The following is a 23781-nucleotide window of genomic DNA, read 5'->3' as shown; positions in this document are numbered from 1 at the left end:
GTTTGAATTTCATCATTAAAATTTTCATTTGTCATGGTTCTCTGACTGTACTCTTTTGCCCAATGGGGCAATAGAATGAAACTAATGTAAGTATGGAAAATGGCCTAGGTATGAGTAGCAGAGATATTAGCCTCTGTGCTAAAGGTTGGGGAAGGGAAGAGAAGTTCATCTTTTTAAAAAAATGAGTCTTCCTCTCTTCACTGTGGGAAATCATACACTCTTTCCACATCCATCCCACCTGTCCTCCCATGGTCTAGCGGAATGAAATTAACCAGGATCACCTCAGTTTCATATCACAGCTCCTGTCTCCACTGTGTGCAGAAACGGTAGAGCATTCAGAATTATTGGAGAGGGAGAAAGTATAGGAAGGTGAGAAGAGGGAAGATGAAATAAAAAACACTGTAAGACAAATACATTACTAAGGCAGCCTTCCTCCTATCTGTGGTGTGGCAACACATTAGAGTTTAGGATAAAGCTTGGTCCTTCACAATCTGTGCCAAGAAGGTTTTGGAGCACTACAGAGACAGAGCACTTGGCCCCTGGGAATAGGATATGCATAAACACTTAAAATTTAACACCTGTATTTTATTTTTGTTTCTTGCAATTTGATACTTGGAGAGCAAGGCATTGAGATGCTGAAGGTCAGTTGCTCACAGTACATGCTCACATCTGCTCTGGATCTCAGGGCTTGATAACTTCGGTCTCTTTTGTGTTTTGATAATTCAGTGACGTTGCAAGTCTGGGTCTTTAAAAAGCTAGCCAGACTCTTGAAATGCCTTTCCAGAAATCGCATCCGCATTAGAAAGCCAGATGTTTTTACCTCCTAAACAATGCTGACAGACTACTTCGCTCAGATTCCTCACACCCTTTGCTTTCTGACAGGCTAATGGACAAGTTCTCCTAGGTGCTGATACGCAACAAAACTTAGTATTATTACAATCCTTTGTTTTCAAGTGGCAGCTTGCCGGGCAGCTTGCCGAGGCCAGGGGTGTTGGTGGCACTTAATATATTAATATAATAGCCAACCAAATAAAGCTAAATATGAGAAGTGTGGTAGGCTTGAGCTTGGTGATATAGGATTATGGTTGGGAAGCCATACTGGGAGTAGAAGATATACTGCAATACCACTGCAAATATGTGAAGCCACAGACTGATCCTGCTTCTCTTAATCTTAACTCGATAAATATTCAACGGGGTGGGGTCGTGTGCATGCGTGCATACACCTCCCCCTTTTCCGTAATGACCTAGTGAAAAGATATCTAGAAGTCAGCACCATGCAGTTGATTGTTTGCCCTCAAAATCTCTTTTTCTGTTGTAATTATTAAACAAATAGCTGCTGACAGGAATGGAATGGAAGACATGCCCGGTTTATTGGGACTTTTGGCTACAAGTCAATAAAGTATCCATCAGACTCCGGCAAAATTTTTGGACAATTTTCAGTCTGGTTGGAAAAACATAGCTGATTCCAATGTTTGTACTTTTTTATTAAATTTAAAAAAATGCACATTTGATGCTTTTAAAAAAAATTGGTAGAAGACAGGTTTATATTATTTATTTTAAAAAAAATTAGTGTTCTGTTTGAAAGAGTACTGTAATTTGATACTGCTCCTTACAGATCAGAAAGACATCTGAAAGGAGGAACAGTGAATGTTCTGCATTCGTACTTGTGCAATTCAGCATGGACTGATTTAAATGAAAGGAAGAAAGTAACTAAAAATAGTCCTAATCGCTGCACAGCTGACTTATTTTGCTGAAATTTTATAGCCATCTCTTGGAAGCTGCATATGTGCATTTTTAAACAGTAAATTGACATTTTAGGGAGAATTAACCTTTGGGTTGTTAAGCATTGTATGCTTATCAATTTAATTGGAGAAGTTTTTAAAAAGGTAAAATTCTTTCAGAAGACTTGTAATTTGCGTCACGAAGTAGTGAGTCTATAAGAATGAGTAAGATCTCTTATTTAATCACTTGCTTTATTAGATATTGAAATTGCCAAGTGCATTTCTTAAGTAGGTATCCTGAAAGCTGCTATAGAGGGATTTCAGTTAAAACAAGTGAGAACCAAGGATAAGAGGATCTGTCACTTATACGTTGGAACGCAATTTCTGCAAACCTTTGTGCGTCTTGGCCCATTTTTTCCTGGTTAGACATCCAACTGTCTTGTTGGTGTGGCGGGTGGGGTGATTGGAGTGGAATAAAATTGGTAAACAAAACTGCCTTTCTTTGCAGTGAAAATAATGGATGGGGTTGGATTTTTTTTTTTGCTGTCCCCCCCCACCTCTTCTTTACCCCATAATGATTGTCAATACACTGTACACGTTTGCTTTCTTGCTTAGTATGTAAGGTGGTTATCGTCAGTTAGCTACTACTAAAACTATACAGTTATTTATTGCTGGTCATTTAATAGGATGTCAACTTATACTGTGTGTTGATTTTTCCAAAATTTCTCCTTCCTGGTAACGGTAGTGTGGTAAAATCTCGTGGGTGGTCTATGGGCCAAAAGGGGAGTCAGGATAGCAGCCAAAGGTTAGAAATGAAAAAGACCTTGTAGCTCATCTTGTCTATCACCCTGCCAATTCAGCATCGTTACCTATCGTATACGTTCTGGTGTTCCATTGCTTAGTTTTAAATGCCCAAGCAGGGTGCTTCCATTGCTTTCTCTGGCAGCATATTCCATAGCTTAATAGTTCTTGCTCTCAGGAAGATTTTTTTCTTGATGATCAGCCTGAATATCCTTAAAAGGGTATAGATACAGCGATGATGCAGTTTCAGCTTTTGGTAGGGGAAAATACTTGGAGAAGTTGAAATTCATGGGATCTTGGTATTATGGTGTTTTGCACATTTTACTTCCTGATTACATCAGTGTTTAGCAAGGTTGGGATGGGGGTATAACCTGGTAGTTTTGATTTATTAGTGTGTATATAATTCAGTAATCAAGGTCCTGTATCACATTAGAAGCAAATTCTGTGGCAAGGGCCCTTAAATTCAACAGCACTATTATTTATTCATCTCCCTAAAAATCTCTTCACTCCCTTCCTCCCCACTTCTATGAAACTAGGTGAAGGCTCACAGAATGTAAATTCGGAGATTTTAATTTGATGGATTTTTTAAATTATGCTCTCCAGGTTGCCCATTTTCATATAACTTAGCTCCCATGATATCCAGACAGTCCAGCTCAAACCTCTTCCTCCTCCCACCCAATTGTGTGCCAGAGGAGGAGAGGTGTGTTTGTGCATATGTATAAAATTCTATTCTAGTATAAGATTACGTTTTCAAAGATACAATATTGTGAAAATAAGACCTACAGGTGCACTAATAATTTTTAGTAACATTTTTGGCTGGTATACATTTCTTTTCAGAATTTTAAATGGGAGGAATCTGTTCCTTTTGGACTGATTCCAAAGCAATATTTCTCATCTGTGTTTAGTAGTGGTCCTGATAGGTTATCAAGTACATATCGGTCATGCAGTGTACTGCAAGTGACTCGCCATGGTGGAATATGAGAGCATCAAACCAAGGACTGGTACCAAACTCAGGAGATGCTATCTGCTTTATCTTCCTGCTGGAGTTTGAAATGGAGATCTGGCTTCAGTGCCAAAATTAATAATTCAAACTGAAGGGGAGACGCATGCTTAACTGTCAGAAGTAGCGCACTGAATCTCGTGCATTAGTCATGGGTAGTCTGAGAGAGGATGCTGTATAGGTGCAGATATATTTTTATAGTTATGAAATAGGCTCTGTGAAAGGACCTTTCAGCTTTACAGGTTCTACTTGAAGGCCTTTGTTATAAGATACTGGGACTCTGTAGCAGAGTTTTTCTCTCCATTAAACCCTACTCATTATTAAAGGGTGGGAAATGAGGACAAACTTCACTTTCTTACGTTCCAACCTTCCCATAATAGATGTACTATCAAAAAATCCTTTGTAGGGGCTTAGATAGCATCAGTGTTTCAGGTGCACAGCTGGAGTCAATAGGAGAACTGTTACTTTTGAATATTGCCTCTTCCATAGAAACTGATTTTGGATTGGCAAAAAATGGACTGTTTTGACATTTGGTGTATTAGAAGTACACATTATAAGCTGTACTGGTGATAATTAGTCTTGTGGCTAAGGCCTTATCTGCATTTTGCTTGGTTTTTGCGTCGACACAGATGTCTAAGTGCAAATGCCTCGTGTAGTCATGATTTGTACCAGTACAGCAGTTTTGAGTCCCTTTGCTAACTTTTTCAACCACTAATATCAGGAAGATCAAGATGAATATTTTCAGTCTCAAAGCTTTAATTTTATCTTCCTTGATAGATACAGGTGGGGAGCTTGTTCTAAGTTGGCGGGGGGGGGGGGGGGTTGGTTTATGGATGGCTGTGGAATGTTTGAAAATAAAGGTTTTTCTTATTAACCATGTCTTTCTTTTTTTCAGAGTTTCTGTGCTCATCAATAAAGCTTCCCCCTTCTGTTTTCAGTCTCTCATTGTGCTTATGCTGCATATTAGGGTTGCGCCCGTACAGATGCAAAATTTGGGAGACAGCAGGAAATATAGCCTTTGATTATGTAACAGTTTTGGGTTCTTCCTGCAAACTTTTCACTGTGTGGTTGAAAAGACAACTCTTGGCATGAGGATATTTGAGAAACAGAGTTAAACAAAACCCACATAATTTCAGCTTCGTTAGAACACAATGGAAAAGCTTGTGAGTTTGAAAAAGAATACAATCCAATTTGTTTTGTTGTGATACTGGACAAAGACACTGCCCGCAGCTTCACACTTTCTGGCTGCCACTTTTTTGTAACACAGCTAAAGTTATTTAAATGAAGTGTAGGATATGTATTGTGCACCAAGACTTGCCTTAAATTGCAAATGTATAATTTTTTATCTTGAATGTGCTTAGAAGGTTGGATTCAGAGTTGATAGGTCTCTCTAAGAATCTTTTTTTGGAAGTCCAGTGCATTGCTGTTCAGCACCTAGACATATAGGTTTTAAATCTTTCCAATCTGATTATAAATCTCTCTTTTTGTGTCTTTCAGCAAACGAGGATTCAGTGTTCGATCCTTTGGAACAGGGACTCATGTGAAACTGCCAGGACCAGCACCAGACAAGCCGAATGTTTATGATTTCAAAACAACATATGATCAGATGTACAATGATCTGCTTAGGAAAGACAAAGAACTGTATCCCCATGGAATGACCTTTTTAAAAAACCCTATATGGTTCATCTTTGAAAGGTGTAATTCATTATTTTGCATAAGGAATACACAGCTGCTTGACTGGCAAGAGCTTTGTTTTAAGGTTCTAGGCAGGTGTTTCGCATTCTATTAGGATCTCTAACACTCCCCTTGTAACTTGCTATTGAGTTATAATGCATGCATTCAAAATCCTCTTGTATAGTAAATTAACATACTTAGTTCTTGAACAGAACTATGAATATTTTACACCTTCATCCATGAACTGCACTGCACTGCGGGCTATGTTTTCCCAGTGCAGAGCCCATTCCTGGCAATGAGCATGCCAAGAGCTGCCACCAAAAGAATGAAAATCATATGTAGCTCAGTCAAGCAAACAGGTAAGGTTTAGAGTAGACTAGTGGCCTAAGGGGAGAGAACATAATCCATCAAATATTTTCTCTTCTCATCAGGAAGCTAATCGTTAATTTCTGGTTTTGGCCGTACATCAAAAACATACTCCTTAAGTATATTTCCAAGAATGGGCACAGAAATCCCAATTAAATGTGAGGTTTACTCCCAAAGACCAGAGATGACAAGGGTCAGGCACACTACCTTTCTTCACATCAGCCATGAGAACACAGTATTTTAGGACATCTATACTTTTATATTTAAAACAAAAAAACCCCAAACACCTCTTTAGTTTGCAAGATCAGGGCACTTGTTTGGGGTCTTGTTCTCTTTATGCAGGATCTGATTTTTAATATTAAAAATATAATTTGGTGTGAAAGGGAAAACTAAATTTATGTAGGTTTTGCTTATTAATTTCTAATGGTAGATTATGAGGCCCTTGTTACAAAATGTGATGCCTCTGAAGTGAGAGTCTGGATAACAAGGTATAATATGGCAGTCTGTCCCATCCTTTATTGTTGCGTGACCTAGATTTTTAACTTCTGGGGAGCTGCATAAAAATAATGCTGGATCAAATTAGTAAAATCTTGCTAATATTAGATTTAATATCCATCTTCTATAGCTATCTGGAAATGGCAGCTAAAATGTTATCGTTTAAATATTTTTAATATCTTTTGAAGCTTCACTATTATATAACTAAACAGTTTATTTTTGTATGGCTGAAATTTTTCAGTATTTTTTTTTCTTAAAGGCTGAGAACAGGCAAACAGGCACTAGATGAGGATTAGAAAATGGGGGATACAGTGAAACCTATTTTAGTGGCCACCCAAGGAATCAACAAATTCAGTAGTCCAGTAGAAGAGATGGGCTTTCAACTATTAGGTCAACAAAATTGTGTACTGCAAGACTTGAGTAGACTTTTAAAATTGTGTTAAGACATGGAGGAGGTCCTTAGTGCAGGTTTCACTGTGGCTTGATTTGAGTCAGCAGGTTTTTAGTTGTGTATTTGCTGACTAGAAAACCATTAAATTTGAGCTCCATAAGACCCCAGTAGTGGTGGTTTCTTTCGTGTTGAGTTTTCTGAATGTACTCAGCTAAGACGAGCAGCTCCATAAAGCTGTACAGTACAATTAAATTTGATACTATGTTGGAAATTTCCTTCCACATGGTTTTCCCCAAAACGGATATCCATATTATGCAAAGACATTAGGGAACCCAATTTCTGATGAAAAGGCTGAGTAGCAGTATCTTTTAAACTTGAAATTTAGGGCATCCATTGAATCTGTACATAACTTAATTTTGTATTATCACATCTTTGGTGAAGAAAAGGGATATTTCCCAGCCAATCCATCCTCTAATTGAGATGGTGCACATCTCAATGCAAACACTTTTTTTCCCCTTCAAATAGAGGACTGTTTGAATTGTGCAGTCTTCATCGTCAAGCACTTAAGAATTTTGCAGTGACTACCACTTTGCCTATTCTGTTGTATTGGGAACGTAGCACTGTTTTAAGATGCAACAAAATTAAAACACATCTGGTCCTCTATCCAGTATCTTCTCTGGAGTTGCCTTTTGAGCTCTGCTCCACATTAGAGGTAGAGTGGCTACGCTCTGAGCCACAGATATTTATGCAGAGTGACATTGAGCACTCCTTTCTATTTTGATTTTCCCATTTAAGAAAAAGCCCAGTTTGGGGTGGGGAAGGAGTTATGTCTGTATATTTTTATGCCCTCAAATGTTGCAAATTCAGGTTCTTTGAAACAGATATACTTTTTCAGTACAAAAGGCAGCTCAACTTCCAGACTCTGGGTGAGTGGGTAAGTTCTTTCCTAAATTCGTGAAAACCAGAGACCTCTCTTGTTCCTGCCTGTGAGCCAAGGAGCAGCTATCTTTGGGACCATGGCATTGTTGGACTCAATTAGGGCAGCTGGGTACTCTTTGTGGGGGGGGGGGGGGGAAAGAGGTGCTTTGTCATAAGGTGGGAGGGAAATACTTTTCCTTTGGTGTCTCAAAGGGGATATGGGAGAAGGAGGGGTCCGAATTCCTTGGCTTGTCCTTATGCTCCACAAATCCTGCTATCTTCAGTTAAGTGGGGAGAACTGCCACCTTCAGCCTTTCCACATTGTCTGAAACAGCCGTTCTTAGTGACAAGGTCCAGTTTGTGTATTTCATTACCTCAGTATGGGAATATAGGTCCAATGCAGCACAGTGTGCTCCTGTGTTTAGGAGTGACTTTGTGCTTGAGTTCTGTAGACCAGTGGGGAGATAGGTGCACTGTGGACACTTGATATTCAGTAAGTAGTTTTGGCTAAACTACTCCAGCCCATCATCTGCTAGCCAGTCAACGAATTGATAACTGCTTCGGAAAGCAGCCGTCCCAACCAGGCCTGAAGTTCTACGATGGTGTGGACATCAGTCAGCTGAGGTAAAAAGCGGCTTAGAATGGCAAGGTGTGTGAAAACTCTTTTCTCTATCAGTGGTGGGGAGGAGGGAAGAAGAACAAGAGAGAATCCACACTTATAAAAAAATAAAAAGCATCTGGATTGCACTTAAATATATATTAGTGCAAATTCTCAAGTGTTATGGCTGTAGGTTATAAACCTTTCCAAAAGTAATCTTCCACACTAAATGAGGACATATTTACAAACGTAGGTACTTCTCTGTGTTGTAGGTAGAAGAATGAGAAATACTTTCAAAAGAGTAGCTTGTTAAAAAGGAATGCTTTTAGTTCAGAAGGGGTGGGGGATGCAGAAGTAACGAAGCTAGGCTCTGCAGGGATATACATGTAGTACTAGGAGATTACAGTGTTTTAAAATTAAAATGAAGTCAAACACTTAAAATGAAGTAAACATTATAGTTGGCAAGACTAATCAGGGCTGTTGTTGCTATGTAGGAGAGAAACATCTGTTTAAATTCCCTCAGCATTATTGGGAGACTAGTAGCAACATTTTCAATAGTATTGAAGTCCCTTAGTTGCCAAAGTCCTGTTTTCAAAAGCCTTTAGTGTAGACCTATCCTATGCAAACATAATTTATGTCACTCGGGGGTGTGAAAAAACTCTTCCCCCGAGTGATACAAGTTGCACTGACATAAGAGCTCCTGTGCATAGCGCTATGTCCACGGGAGAGCTGCTCCCGCCAACATAACTTCTGCCACTTGTTGAAGTGGTTTTATTATGCCAATAGGAGAGCGCTTGTGTTGGCATAGAGCATCTTCACCAGATCGCAGCAGCACTGTACGTGTAGACATGATCTTCGCTCCAAGTCACCTTTGAAGATAAGATTTTAGATGCTTTTGAAAATTAAGCCCTAGATCCTGATAAAGGTTAGCATACGGAGTCAGCTAAGTGGAATAAATGTGAAACAAGATGACATACAGAAAATAGTAATTTTATGTCCATATATTTAATCTGATAAATAGTTTACCCATTAAAGAATCCATGACAGGAGGCAGAAATATTGGTACCAATTCCTGTGTGCCAAATACACTTGTTCTGTAGCCCATTCTGTTACTAAAATATAGCTCCAAACTTTTATATTCACCCTTTTTACTACTAAGAAACCGTCTGTATGGGGAAAGGAAACGTACTTGTGGACTCAATTTTGAATCTGCTCCTGCAGATACCAGCAGTTAACTAGAAACAGATCTTTAGTTATTGAACATGTCAATTTCAGCCATACTGTCTTTTGTCAAATCCCTCAGGTAGGGTCATGCTTCTGCAGGCCTTGAGGTCTGCTCCTGATGGAATTTAGTGGGAGTTTTCTCATTTGCTTTAATAGGACCAAGCTTGTAGCTGGGAGCCTTCCAAAGAAAACCCAAGTGATGCGGCAAATATTGGTGATCAATAGGTGGCATTCTTTCCTCTGAGTCCATATTAAAAAGTGAATGGAAATGTTTGTTTTTAAATTAAACAAGATCCCAAATTCTTAACAGAAATTCATGTGCAAATATAAAAACTGGAAATACATGTTAAAATTATCTGTTTGATTTGTAATTTAAATCTACTATTTCATTAAGCTTTGGGATCTAAACCTCAAAAAATCATTTTCATTAAAACCAATGCCTCAGATGGTGGTAACATTCCCAGCAAGACATTTTTCAAATTTATCTTTTAGATGAAAAGTAGAATCAAGGTCGTCCTGACAACTTACAGTCACTGAAGAACTTATGGCTCTTTCTTTTCCTCCTCTTCCTACCCCCTACCCCGCATGAGAAGTGTTAATGTCTGTAGCCTGGCCAAAATCCAACTTCTTAAATTACATTCTGCCTACCTAAATTCTCCTTGAAGTTTCTCATGGATATAGGTTCTCAAACTTTATATTGGCAACCCCTTTCAGACAGCAACACCCTCCCCCCCCTTACAAATTAAAAACAATTTTTTATATTTAACACTTTTTTAAATGCTAAATTTATAACCCTGTTTAAAATGAATTTACTTTTCTCACCACTTTTAAATTGACTAAAACATATTTTTTTCTAATTATAAGCAGAATTTATTTTTTTTTAAATACTGGGAGGAAGAAAAAAAAAAACTTTGTCAATATCACTTTTCACAGCAGACTTAGCACCCCATTATTTCTGAGCTGCTGCTGTTGGAATGTGCTGTCCCAGAGCTGGGCGGCTGGAGAGTGGTGGCTGCTGACCAGACATCCAGCTCTGGAGGCAGTGCCATTACTAGCAGCAGCGCAGAACTGCAAAAGTAAGGGGGGCAATGCCATATCATGCCACCTTACTTCTCCATAACATTTGACCTTTCCACTCAGAGGGGTGGCTTCGAGGCAGGGTGGTGCTAAGGCAAATTTTGAGATGGCTATAGCTCTTCTGCTGCTGAACAATCAAGACCCCTAATGTTGTCTCAGTCTCATCTTTTTTTAATCTCAAGACAACGAACATGCATGCACGATACTACAATCCCCAGAGTCCAATTTTCTTAAGGTGGTGATGATACAAATATATATTTTATTTAGGAACAATGATAGATGCATTATACATTTACAATACTTTTTGAAGTAAATACACTACATTGTGACAGAAAGGTCTGTGTAATTTTCTAAAACGCTAGATTTAAATTCTGTATATTCTAGCAGTTGGTCTCTGTTTTGTGCATGTACTTGCGACCCCCTGAGGAGTTGCAACCCCCAGTTTGAGAACTGCTGATGTAGTACCTCTTCCTTTCCTAAACTACTGTTGCTAGGTGGTGTTAAACAGTTGCCTTTTACCTCAGAGCTGGTGGGTGAAATTGTTACGTATTAATTTGTAAACTGTTTTGGGATCCATCTAGATAAAAGATGGAATGTAAATCTATTATCAAACTAATTTCAGCTACGTTAAATACAAAAAATAAAAGGTTGCCAATTAGAAAAGATTAACATCAGTATTGTGAAGCTCTTCTCCCAAATCTTTAAAAGGGTATTTCAGTTGCGGGAAAGCTTGCTTAAAACCAAATGTTTTTGAAATAGCTTTCGATTAAAGTTGATGTCTTGGCAAAACGCTGGCAAAATGCTCCATGTTGCAAAATAGTGCCCTTTTTGCCATCGGAAATATTGAGCTGACTAAGGCCTTGCATTTGCCCTGTTTTTAACCATCACTGTAGCTTTATTGGTGCAACCCCTAGTAAAGATAAGCAAAGCTGCTGTTTGCACCCGTGGTGCTAACCATGGTTTCCAGCAGGGACAAGTTCTGCCAGTGCAAATAGCTACTTTGTCTACTGTAGGGGCTTTTACTGGGCAGCTATACCTGTGGCTGGTCACTGCTGATTATAACCAGGACACATCCCCAAAGTTGATATGGCAGCATGAGGAGCTGCATGCAAAGTGCCTCTGATGTTCCAGTGAAGTGGTGAGTAGCTGACTCATCCCCGGTTGGTTGGCAGCAGGAAATCCTGAATAGGGGTCACTCTGGAGATCATTGAGGATACTAACTGCCATCTCCAAGGTGTAGTGTAGTTCAAGACCCATTGATGTTGCTAGAAGAGAGAAAAGCACATTTCAGTGGGGATAATGGGTTAATATTTTTGTTAGAGGCTCATTCCTTTCTCTCCCCTCCAGTAATATCCTAGGGATTACTGCATCCCTATAGCTGGGGTAATTTACAATCCACAACCCCAGGAAATGTGCTTATATACAGGTCTCCTTCATCTCTGTTGCTCATGAGGCGTGGCCATCTTCCGGAGTGGTTGGAGTGATTACTTTTGCCACTTTTTATAGCTTTGTAAACAAGGTCGTAGGTTTATTTCAAAGTACATAATGATTAGCTGAATAATGCTCTTTAAAAAGAGACAGTGACACTGCAGAAAAACAGACCCACACATGCGAGATATCAAGGGCTAAGTTTCTAAAAGCCAGACACCAACTGACTCATCAGGTTAGTCTCTGTGCACAGCCCTCTGGGTTCCAAAGCACCATAGGATCAAATTCCGCAGCAGTAAACTCCTAAATTCTGTGGCAGTGTTAACTTACTATGTCATGAAATGCCTTCATTCCCATTCCACCCACCTACACATCTATGGGTTGCAGGTGAAAACACTTGTTGGTTTAGTTACAAAGATGGGGTTTCTGTTATAGTCTCTAAGCAGCCTAGCTCCACTGCTTGAGCTTGGGCTGTTGCACTGTTGCCCCGCTGACCAGTCTGTGCATTTGGCTTCCCTGCTCCTTGGCTGTAAGCTGTGTTCCAGCTCTCGGTCTTCAACCCCTGGGACTGAAAGGAAAGAGAAGGTATATAGAGATGGCCAGAAGTTCTGTTTAATGCAGGGAGTAACTTCCCTAGTCTTGGTAATCAAGAAAGATGCTTGAAGCCAAGTGTGTACAAGTTTGAAACATACAGATTCTTTTCTGGAGAAGAGAAAATGGTGAAAATCCAGGAGAGGGGAATTAAGCTCTGCTCCATAAAATCTAGACCCATTTAATGGGATCACCATTGTAAAACTTTGTTTTGCTCTTACTAGGAAGTTGAGCTAGTATTTATTTTGGTTTGGTTCAGTTGCTTTAAGCATGTTAGGGTTCAGTTTGGGTTCAAGCCATCAAAAAAAAAGTAAATGGGCCAGTAACCAGTTCAAATCAAGTTTAGGCATTAATAGAAGTTAACTTAAAATTGAAACTCTTGGGGTTTTTTACCATTTATTTTTCAACTTTGAGTTTTCCTAGTATTTTCTATTGTCAAATAAACATGATTATTTCTTATGAGCAGTTTGAGAAAACTAAAATAACAGCTGTTCAATCTCATATTGGACCTATACAGTTAAAGGATACATTTGAGTTTGGGGCAACTGGAGGCAGGAGCTGCCTTAGGGGTTGGGTATAGGTGGGAAGGCCTGTCTAAGGGGGAGAAGGATTGAGGGGCTATTGCCGTTTTCCTTGGGCTTGATGAGTTATTGTTAACTTCTGGGACCAGGGAGCATTCTACCTCATTTTTCCCCAGTGGAGAGTCTCTGGGATGGTTTGTCTGTCTCTGGGAACTCGCATGGTATGTAGGTAGCTCCTAAGCTTCCTTTCTCCCTTCTTACTCTTGTGGCCTGGCCGCTTTCTATTCTCATTATACCGGAACAGGCCTTTGTGGTAGCATTCACATGCCTATCTTATTTTATGAAGAAAACACAATTACAATAGTCTTTTAAAATATTGATCTTAAAAATGCTGAACCTTTATTTTTACCAGTAACTGACATTTTTTTCAGGTTCAGTAGGTAGGACAATATTATGGTTCATGTTTGGTTCTGCTCCAAGTAAAAATTCTGGGTCAGTTAGACTCCCAGGTTCTTACTAATCTTTGTTTCTGTTTATAGTTACTCCCTCCCCGCAAAAACCAAACAAACCTGAACAAATGGCAGCTGTTGCTTATGTCATGTAGACAGACCAACTTGCTGGCAAATATGGCCTTGTGGTTTCCCTCTAGCAGACCCTTAGCCCTGGTTTACTCCCCTTTCTTCCACCTTCCCAAGAAGATGTGTTCCTCTTCACTGGTGAGATGCAACATGATAAAGCTCAATGAGAATAGGGTGAAGTACCAAATGTTGGAGCAGGTCTATGTGCCTCAGTTGAGGGACTATTCTGATCGTCCCAGATTTTGGGGCTAGAAATGTGAAGCATGTGTCAGCATGGAACATTAGAGCTGCGTGAATAACCAAAAAATTATGGGGGAAAATAATTTCGAGTTGTCTTAATGGAAATTGTTCAGCGAACGAAAAGTCAAATATTTTGCTTAAGGTTGAACAAAATACTTGTTTGAATTTTGATATCTTTTTAAATGTTTTTCAAATGAAATTGAAACAAAGTTTTGTAGAATCAAACCCCTTTATTTCAAAAATGTCCAAATGAAACATTTTGATTTTTTTTCAATTGTTTTTACTGAAATATTTAGGTGAACTCCAATGTTCTAATTGACCCAAATCTACAATATTTATTTATTTATTTATTTGATGGTAGGAGGGGAAAATTTTTTCTAAACATTTACCTAGCTCGAATGCACATAGTCTCCACAGGATCCAGATAGCAGAGGTGGACTTAATCTCTTTTCTTGAGCATGGTGGTAGTCTCAGGAGGCAATGTGTTTATTGCAGCAGATCTGACCTACATTGAGAACTGTCTGTCCTGGGAGCCATCGCTATTTGTCTCCCTAAATTCTTCAGTTTGGCTTGGGAAGGTGTCTGAGTCATTGCTCTCGGGTTCTCCCACTGCTCCTCTCTCCCATGATTGGTCCAGAGGCAAATACTGAGGAGGCAGCTTCCTAAAGCTTCCCAACCCAGCCACCCTGGCATAGACTCTGTGGGATGTGGTTGACTAGCTCTTCCTCAAGAGAAAAGGCATCACTGAAAGCTCTTCTTACTCAGCTCTTTCAGAGAGCATGTGCAGAAAGAGGTCTGTATAACTTCAGAGAACGCTCTCCTTGCTAACCCTCATCTGCAGGAATGATCACTGTGACGAAGTAAGGAGACATTCTCCTGTTCTGAGAGAGGAGATGAGCAGATTGCTTTGGCTTTAAAGTCTTGGAGCCAGCAATTGCTCCGAGCAGGCTTTTTTTTCTTGCAGACTGTCCGGATTTCCTATCTGGAAGTTTCAGCAGTTCAACTTCTGGGGGAAATGTCCTTTGATAAATCTAGTTCCTTGGGTACTTGCTCTGATCCTTTTATGGCATAGTTTTTTGGTTTCTCCCAACCCCCCCTCACATCAGAGCCACCGGTTTAGGGATTGCAAGAATGTAATCTGTATGCCAGGCAGCCTTTCTCTATTGTGGTAAGAAGGACTGTCCAATCCCAGAAGGAGTTGCCCTAAGTTTGAGATGTTGCGGAGCAACTCTTTATCAGTATATCATAGGGAATGTGGTCTAGACAAAAATGAGAGCTGGAGGTCCATCTTGAAACAATGTAATCAACATCTCTCTCCATTCAATTTTCAAGCCATTCTCTGATTAGTCTTAATCTGCTCTGAAAACTCAGATGATGTTAACAACAACCAGGAAAGAACCAGGATCTTTAGCTCAGAAGACTTAAAAACAAAGGAATTGCCATACTGGATGAGGCTGGTACTGAAGTGAGGCTGGTACTGATCTATTTCCCAAGACCCACACCTACCACCTTTCCAAAAATATGTATGTTTGCTACCTTTCTGTTTAGTTAGTAGCTGATTTAACTGAGTTCCTATTTTTGTTGCAGCCCAGCTATTTCATTCTTCAGAACTTTTACAGATAGTTTCTCTGCAGTATTCCAGTTCTTCTTAGTTGGTCCTCTTTCTCCCTGGTAGCCCAGCGGACAAATCTATTCTCTTCCAACTTTTGACTTATTTAAGGAATTTATTTTTTATTTATTTTTCAGCTATTTGCTCTTCAGAGTCCTCCATAGTTCTTAGATTTTTTTTTTTTTTTTGTTCCTTTTTGTTGGCTTCACTAGAATTAGTGCCATTTTCTGAGGGAGACTTGTGCAGCTCAAATAGCCTCTTGAATCTGGCCATTTAACCATATTATGCCACCTCCTCCCAGCTTCCTTTTTTGCTTAGAGGTATAAATGCCTTCTGGGAATTTTGATATGCTTTCAGCAGCTCCATGCTGAGTTTTGACTAGGATCGAAGCTTCATCCTCTTTCTTTCTAGAGTTAATTGTTACAGTACTAGTTTTTGGGACAATTCCTCCTCTGAGGATAACCACCTTAATTGTATTCACAAAAAGAAAAGGAGTACTTGTGGCACCTTAGAGACTAACAAATTTATTTGAGCATAAGCTTTCGTGAGCTACAGCTCACTTTATCGGATGTTAGTCTCTAAGGTGCCACAAGTACTCCTTTTATTTTTGCGAATACAGACTAACACAGCTGCTACTCTGAAAGCTATTCAAGCATAGCCTCCCATCTTGTGTGCTCTAGAAACTAGTTCTTCCAAGAAGCAGTCCTTTAAGGAGCTGGAATAAAGTTTAGAGAAATTCCCACATGGCAATTGATTTGTGACAATTGACCGAAGTTGCATACTACCGTTTCGTTAAATTTAGTTGTCCCTTTCACGTCTGTCAGTCGTGTGCAGTCTGTCCTTTTCCTGATCAGGAAGCTGATAAGCTAATCCCTCTGTATATTTGCATACTTATCTACATGGAAATATCTTTTATGGAAATACCTTTTCTAAAGGGAAAAGGTTTTGGAGTCTTGGATCATTTATCTTCTCCCTTTCCTAAACTCCCTCCCATGTACTTTCTTCTTTCCTGGTACCCAAAATTGGCAGCCACCCTCACATTAGGCTTGATGTTGCCACTTCTAATGCCAGTCAACACCATCTTCAACTGTTCAGATTGGGATCAGACAATTGAGGCCAGTTCTGTGTGTTAGACCAGGATTTTGAGACTTCTAAATCCACTGTTACTTATTTGCGGTAACCAGGGTTCCATGTTTTACAGGACTACAGTATTCACCTCTTTCTCTGCAATTGAAGGTAGCGTCCACACTATGAAGTTTTAGGAAACTTCCCACTAGTGCTTCTATCCTTTCAGTTGCACTGGTGAGAGCCCTATTATAGGCATGGCTTCAGCAGCTTCTGGTGTTTTTACCCTTGTGTTGGTTACGTCTACTCCATTCACTTCAGTAAGGTATTAACTATGAAACCAGCTGAAATGTCAATGTAAATTTTGCTACTGATTATTTTAGCTTGAAACTTCCAGTTTAATGTGCTTGTCCCCTGTTGTTGGATTCACTGGTAGATATTGGGGGAGAAGTACACTGAGGTGGCTACTTGCTGTCAATGATCGTTGAGGCTGGGAACTAGTAGTTGAAGTCCATCCTTCTCCCCCTCATCGACCTTGATTTTTGGATCTTTATGGCCTCTCACTAAAGGGGTGGGAAAAATCAGAGTCAGACCCCCTCAAAACATGAGATTTTAAATAATAAATCTTAGGGTTCTTTTTATTTGCTTTGAGTCACTAGGGTTCACGTTTTCAAGCTTTTCTCTGAAACCAAGATGGCTAGAACCCTTTTTGTAAGTGAAAGCTGAGATTCTCATGTAATAACATGGCTCCTGGAGCTTTAAGAGAAATGCCAGATATTGCGAGACTCACGATAAAATGGCAAGAGTTTGCAACCCTGGAGTAGGGTGCCTGATTGCCTTTTGTTCCTTTGAAAATTTTCCCCCTAGATGCTTCTGTTGCAGTCCTGGGTTCCATAAGTCCCAGCTGTAGCTACTCAAATTACCTTGTTTCCTCTGGACAACTTCTACAGTGTAGTTATGCAGTGTCACTTCAGAATTCTGCAGCTCATTGGAAACTGGGAATTTGGAAGCTGTGCCAGAATAAAACCTTATTTTAAAACAACATAAGGAATGGTGTACTAATGGTCACTTTTTTCCCTTAAATTCAAAATAGTTTTAATGAATTTAATTGCCACAGAAATTCTAGTGTTCTGCAGAATTCAGTATTGCTGTGCCACAGAAATCTATATCACAGGGAGCACTGGCCCTGCTAACAAGCATGAATTTTTAATGTGTGCACACAAGATTTGATTTAGTGAGGCTGAGTTACCACCTAGTTGAGTGTACGATCAGAATCCTGCACTAAGTAGCTCTGCAAGATACCATTGGGTCTTCCTATTATGCTGCATATCCCACCTTAATGGACCTGATTGTCATGCACTGAAGAACATATATGGCCTTTGAAGGTGCCACGGTCCTGATACCTTGTATTCAGTAAAGGTCCCATAGGTTTTTCTCCAAAGATAGTGCTGTTTTAGGCACATATTCTGCTCCAATTCCAGTTTGGCGAATTTTGCCTATGTAAATTCTCTTGAGCATCAGTTAGATATCCGAGTGATTCTCAAACGGATTGGTAGATCCTTTTTTGGTGGTCTACAAGGCCACCAAAAACAGTGTGGGTGGGAAGGATAAAGAAATGAAAGGTTCTGAGTGGTCCAAGAGATGACTTCTTCTAAGAAACAATCCTCAGAAAGAAAAATATGAGGAAGGACATAGTTTTTTCACTTGCCTGGAACAATTGAGTAGTGTTGCAGTGTGCTGTTTTTTAACAGCCTCGCTAAACCCCATGGTCGGCTGCCATTCAGTGGTAGGTCACCTGATGTATCGCCTTTGCAATCACTTACTAAAAGCCTGTATGATGCTTTGCAATCTATTTGGATGAGAAGTGCTATAGAGATATGTAAGTCAGTTAACAAGGTCTATGGGTTATGACAGGTTGTTTTAGATATATTTTTATTTTCGTGTTGGAGACGAGGGGAGGGACTCTCCTTACCTGACACATACTCAGGTTTGCTGTCATTGAAATTAAATCTTAGAGAAGAAAATACACAGTACAATGTAGCCAATAGGATAAAATTAAAAAGGGAACAGTCTTCGGGGGATTTGGGGAGCAGAGATGAGCTCTGCTGAACAGGAACCCTTGCATTTACCTTTTTTAAAAAAAAAATCAAAATAATATTGGCCACTGAATCTGGTACATCATCTACAGTTAGGAGATTCTACGGGCTTTAATATGGAATATCTTTACCAGATTAAAGATATCTAGGGTGGGGAACCCTTCGTGTTATGTAGCTGAACAGAGCTTAGACTCGTAATGTAAACACTTTTGTTGGACTTGCTAGCTAGATCACTGGTCTTGCAGAGACCTTGTTAATAAATATTGATTACAGTACTACGTTGGAGTCCTGTTGTACAAGAATAAAAAAGAGACCTGCCCTGAAGGACAGCATGGATAGTTCTGGTGGATCTTTTATATGCAGATGTAGCAGTTGGATTGGCTTGATAAACTGTAGCCACTCAACTGATTTGTCAAGCTTATTTTCACAAATGTAAAGGGAGTTTTATAATCAAAAAATCTCCATTAACAGAATGTCTATTGGATACGTAACATGTGCTTTGAATGGCACATAAAGGCAAACTATATTTAACCAATAAATAGTAACAACTCCAGTGAGGCATAAGGGATAAATATACCTGAGTCTCGGACCTGATCTCTAGTGCATGGCTATTGGACTTGAAAGCTTTTAAAAATCTTGTAATATCCTTGTGGGAAGGAAAGCGTTGCTAAAAGGGCATCTCCTGCGTTTCTTGTGCACCCAGAGGCTCCTGCTGGGTGTTATGAATGCAGAATTGGGCTAAAATAGAACTTCAGACAATAACAATTATTGAAACAAGGGATAGCACAATGAGTAGAGAGCTGAGTGATTCAATGTTAAGCCTGCTACACCATCTTGCACTCCTGCTGTGATGGGGATGAGAAGAGCCTGACAGTATGTGTTAAGAATGTTAGCCTTTTACATTTTCTTCCACTTGTCAGTAACACACTTAATGTTACTTAAAAATAGTCTGTCTGTCTGAATCTATTTAATACTACTTGTATACTGCTGGCATAAAGATTGCCTGCAATTTACAACAATTGAGCCTGAGCTTAGCTTGAGAACAGAGTAATTCTTCACAAAACTGTACAGTCTGGTTCACTGAGAATCTTATTTTCTTGGTTATTTGCAGTTATTCTTATGTCTGATTTCAAATGGCCTGAAGAAAATGCACATTTTCTTTAGAAGCAAAAATAGCTGAAGCCTTTAACATGTAAATACTGCTGCAGCTAAATATTTTACAGTAAAAAGTTGCAGATAACCTGGGGTGCTTTGGCTATATCTATTCAAGTGAAGTCTATCAAATTTTCTACTGTTTTTAAACTTGGATTTTTTTTTCCTTACACTTAATGATTTTAGATGAATATACAGCTGCTTTTCCAGGGTATCTTGGAGAAAGCAGCATGATCTGAGGGTGAATGGACATAGTGGGGAAGATACCTTAGTTAAGAGCAGAATTAAATGGACATAATATTACTTACTGTCATACCAGCTTTGGTTGTCCATTAGATAGATCTCACTAGCAAAGCAAGGTAGAACCAGGCTAGTGCTGGGATGAGAAACTTCCAAGGAAAATGCAAAGTGCTGAAGTGAGTCGAGGTGGTGATTCACTAAGGATACTCTTTCTTCTGAGTCGGTGCTGAAACACGCTCCCTAAAAGGTGCTGTGCTACCAGAGGTGCCATTTACTGAATGAAACCTCACTCTTTGGACTTGTTTACTTGAGTAAATTCTGCTCCAGTTTCTTTCCCCCTCTTCACTCCTGACCTTTTTAATGTCCCCAGTTGAGCTTTAGCTTTCAGCTCTATTCTCCCTGCTGAGATGTAATGGAGAGAAACAAATCTTATCAGAGATGTTTCATGGCCTGAGAGAGACCGAGAGGCGAACAGACTGAGGGAAGTAGCCAGGGGCAGCGAGGCTCACTTGCTGGCCTCCCTTTTATTCAGAAAACCTCCTTTGTGCCTCAGAGTATGTTCACTTTCTTGTCAGAACCCCTAGAAAGTGTTTGAATGCCTAATGATTCAAAGGATTCCCTTTCTGCACTTTCCATAAGAATATCCTGGCCAAATTCTACCTTGGGTAATGATATTCTGTCCCTCTCAACTCCCTCTATAGTTTCAATTGGCTGTAGATATTCTTAAACTGTTGCGTAATGCTAATAAGCAGCTGTCATCTTCCACCTGAAGTGGCTGCCATTCAGTGGTGGGCGCAGTGGTTTCCTGCAGCTGGTTCGTAAAGCACTCTGGGGTCCACCTGACTGGAAGGTGCCGGCCTAATTTATTACATTCCTTTTGTCCTGGCCCTTGGCTGGGAGACTGTGCTGAGTGGAGCTTGTGCTGTGCTACGCAATTTTTTGATACCGGACACTGAAAGGCTTTAAACCCTTGAGTTGAAATTCTGGCTCCATGGAAGTCAATGGCAAAACTGATTTGAATTAAGTGAGGCCAAGATTTCACTCTTTGCTGTTTTGTTCTTCACTAGAAGACTCGGATGTCTGAGAAACTGAGTTGAGGAGGGAAAAGTAATATTAAAAATTGGAATTTGAACAGTCTTTAAAAGTTTCTGCATATCAAAGTTTCCAGTCTTTTGCAGGAACAAGAGCTTACTAGAGAAGGGACTAAAGACTCATTGATTCAAAACCTTTCAAAAAAAAAAAAAAAAATTCTCCAAGGCAATGTTCACTACTAGATCCTTTTAAAATTAGACTCTTTTCTATAAGGACTGCATCTCACCTTTGTTGCATTCATGTTAAAATGGAAAGACTATTGAATTGGTATTTCTATTTCAAGGAGGCAACATTAACTGCAGGCTTCATTCAAGGATCAAAGAGTAGGTCTTTTCTTTCTAAATTTTTACTCAAATACATTTCCTCTCTTGCCATAGTGAGTCTCGGCTGCTCAGGAGTATACCCTAAAAGATCCAGAGCTTGAGGCTCATTCATATGTAAAACTGATCTTTAAGAAGTCTTCAAAAATTGTGCGAAGCAAGTCTAAGTTCCTTGATTTGTTGAATTTTAGTGATACCAAATGCATGTCAACCAGGCAGCTTTGGATGGATGTACATCTTCCCCCCCCCCCCCCCCACAGACCAGAAGGTAGTCCATAAAAATAGCATACTCAAAGTAAAGGTGAGACCTTAACCTAAGGTCACATCTACTCTGGACAGACAGTTAAGATCTTAAGGCTAGTTGAGGAGTTTGGCCTGATTAACTTAGCCAAAATGACTGCCTCTTCTCTTGCTAATGCTGTTGAGGCAACATGCTGTGCAATTGGTAAACTCCCTCCCTCCCAGGTCTGGCTGCATTTCAGTGGTGCTCTGTAGTTTGCAAAACACTTCTGAATTTCATTCTGAAGGATTCTAGAGTACAATATTTATTACACTAATGTACTCTTGAAAAGTGTTAGATGCATTGCTTTGGCTGAAGCAAATAGCTCTTTTCTAAGCCAATCAGTGAAGCAGCTCAGTAATGAACACCTTTTACATTATTGCACCAATATCCATCAGGCAAAATAACTAACAACCCTACGTCTTCCGTTAGTGCTGAGCCCCCATATAACCAAAGGGTCCCTGGAGCAGTGCAATGCTTGACTCTTATAAAACTGGACAGCTTGTTAGCTTCTCCCCCAGGTAACTTGTACAGTGACTGCAGCTCCTGGTCAGCTTGGTTCTCGCTTCTCAGATAGGAGTTCCCCCTGCCTCTTCCCTGTTTCCACCTCTCCCTTCCACCTTCATGCTTTTTGCATCAGCTTCCATCAGCTTCCACTGAGGCCTGGTCTACGCTTAATTGTTTTGCAGGTGTAGCTATGTCAGTTAGGAATGTGGGGGGGGGGGGGAAATCACACCCCTAACCAATATAGCTTTGCCAGCAAAAGCCTCAGTGTAGATGCAGTTATACCAGCAAAACAGTTTTTTGCTGATACAGCTTAGTATGAGCTGTTCCAGCAAAAGAACTGTTTGCTGGCGTAAGAGGTGTCTCCACTAGGAAGGCTGGCCGGCATAGCTATATAGGTAAACCTTTTCTAATCCAGGCAGGGCATGAGCCTCTTACTTTCTCCACTCATGGGCTTTCCAAAAAGAGTTAAGGAATGAGAGGGTGACCCTGCCATCAGTCCTAGTGTAATGGAAAGGAATTACAATGGGCATTGGTTCTGTGATATTTTGGCAACATTTTGACATTTATCTCCCATACATGCTTTGCCTCAATATTTATGTATCTCCAGAAGGTTAAGATTATCGCTTTTCCCTACCATTATCTTTACTTAACTTGCTTGAATGAAAGCTTCTGATTAAAATTGGCTGACAATGACTTCTAAATGGGGCAGTAGAATAATAGAGACAATCTTATAGCCAATAACATTGCTATGTCACACCACTTTGTTTCCGTGTTTAGTTTGCATGCAAGACCTATGAGAGATCTTCTTCCTTGTCCTGATATCAACTGTTCTGTAGAACTTTAGGCCTGGTCTACACACAATTCTTGTATCGATTTTAACTATTCCACTCCTACCCAAAATAATTAAATCAATACAGCCTCTAGTATAGATGCAGTTGAAGTGGTGTAAAGATGCCTTACACCAGTATAGCTTCTTTTCCTTCTGAAATGGGAATAGCTATACTTGTATAAGGCATCTCTAAACTGGTATGATTTTGAGTCTACACTAAGGCGCTTGTACCACGCTAGCTATAGTGATATAGTTAAAGTGATACCGTTTTTGTGCAGAAAAGACTTCTGGGGCATGTTTAAATTCATCGCCACCTTGAGCTGAGAACTTCAGTCGTTGCCACTTCATCAGATTGCTCTTTTCCTGGCCGCTGCTTATTTTAGATTCCTTCTGCTTTTCCATCATGCTTATTGAACTAATCTGAGCATTGTCCTGTTGAAGTCCTTTCTGCAAAGGGCCAGTTCTGTGGGTGTTTTGGTCTCTATGCTGGTAGCAGAAGCCCATCTCAGCCAGGGCTGTATTGCATACAGATTTTTAAAACAAACTTATTACAATATCTAGGTATTCTTACTGCATTCATAACCACAATATTTATTTGAGCTTTACAATACAGCATGTTTGTAAATATGGGTTATTTTGACTAATAGCTACTGAAACCAATCCATTTGAAAACTCACTCTTATCACAGAATGTTGCAGCTGGGGGAGCAAATTCATTCCTTCAAAAGAAATGGTTCCCTGGCAAAGCTTGGGTTGGGTTCTAATAGCCTTGAAAATGCCAAGGGGCAGTACAGGACATCAAAAGAAGGAAGTGAACTTTTCAGCGTAGCAGCTGGATGAATTGGAACCCTACCTAGACAAAATAGTAGTGGCCTGAAGTAGAGATTTTTGCAAATCACCTAGGAATTGAGTTCTTCAGAGCTGTATGACCATCTTGGGGTTGTGTTGGGCTCTTGGGAATTTAACTAT

The 23781-nt window shown here is 39.8% G+C and overlaps 1 protein-coding gene across 2 annotated transcripts in view; it reads left to right on the top strand.

Annotated features, from left to right (window-relative positions):
- The window catches only part of SSU72 (SSU72 homolog, RNA polymerase II CTD phosphatase), a 60366-nt gene that overhangs the window by 11561 nt on the left and 25024 nt on the right, over positions 1-23781 (top strand). For both annotated transcript variants that reach the window (XM_038376714.2, XM_038376713.2), the window contains one exon: positions 5020-5163. In XM_038376714.2, coding sequence (XP_038232642.1) covers positions 5020-5163 — 144 coding nt within the window. The remainder of the gene's footprint in view (positions 1-5019; positions 5164-23781) is intronic.

This window comes from Dermochelys coriacea, chromosome 18, assembly GCF_009764565.3.
Source record: "Dermochelys coriacea isolate rDerCor1 chromosome 18, rDerCor1.pri.v4, whole genome shotgun sequence".
NCBI lineage: Eukaryota > Metazoa > Chordata > Testudines > Dermochelyidae > Dermochelys > Dermochelys coriacea.
The sequence above is the reverse complement of the archived record's forward strand: the minus strand, read 5'-3'. Positions and strand labels throughout refer to the sequence as shown.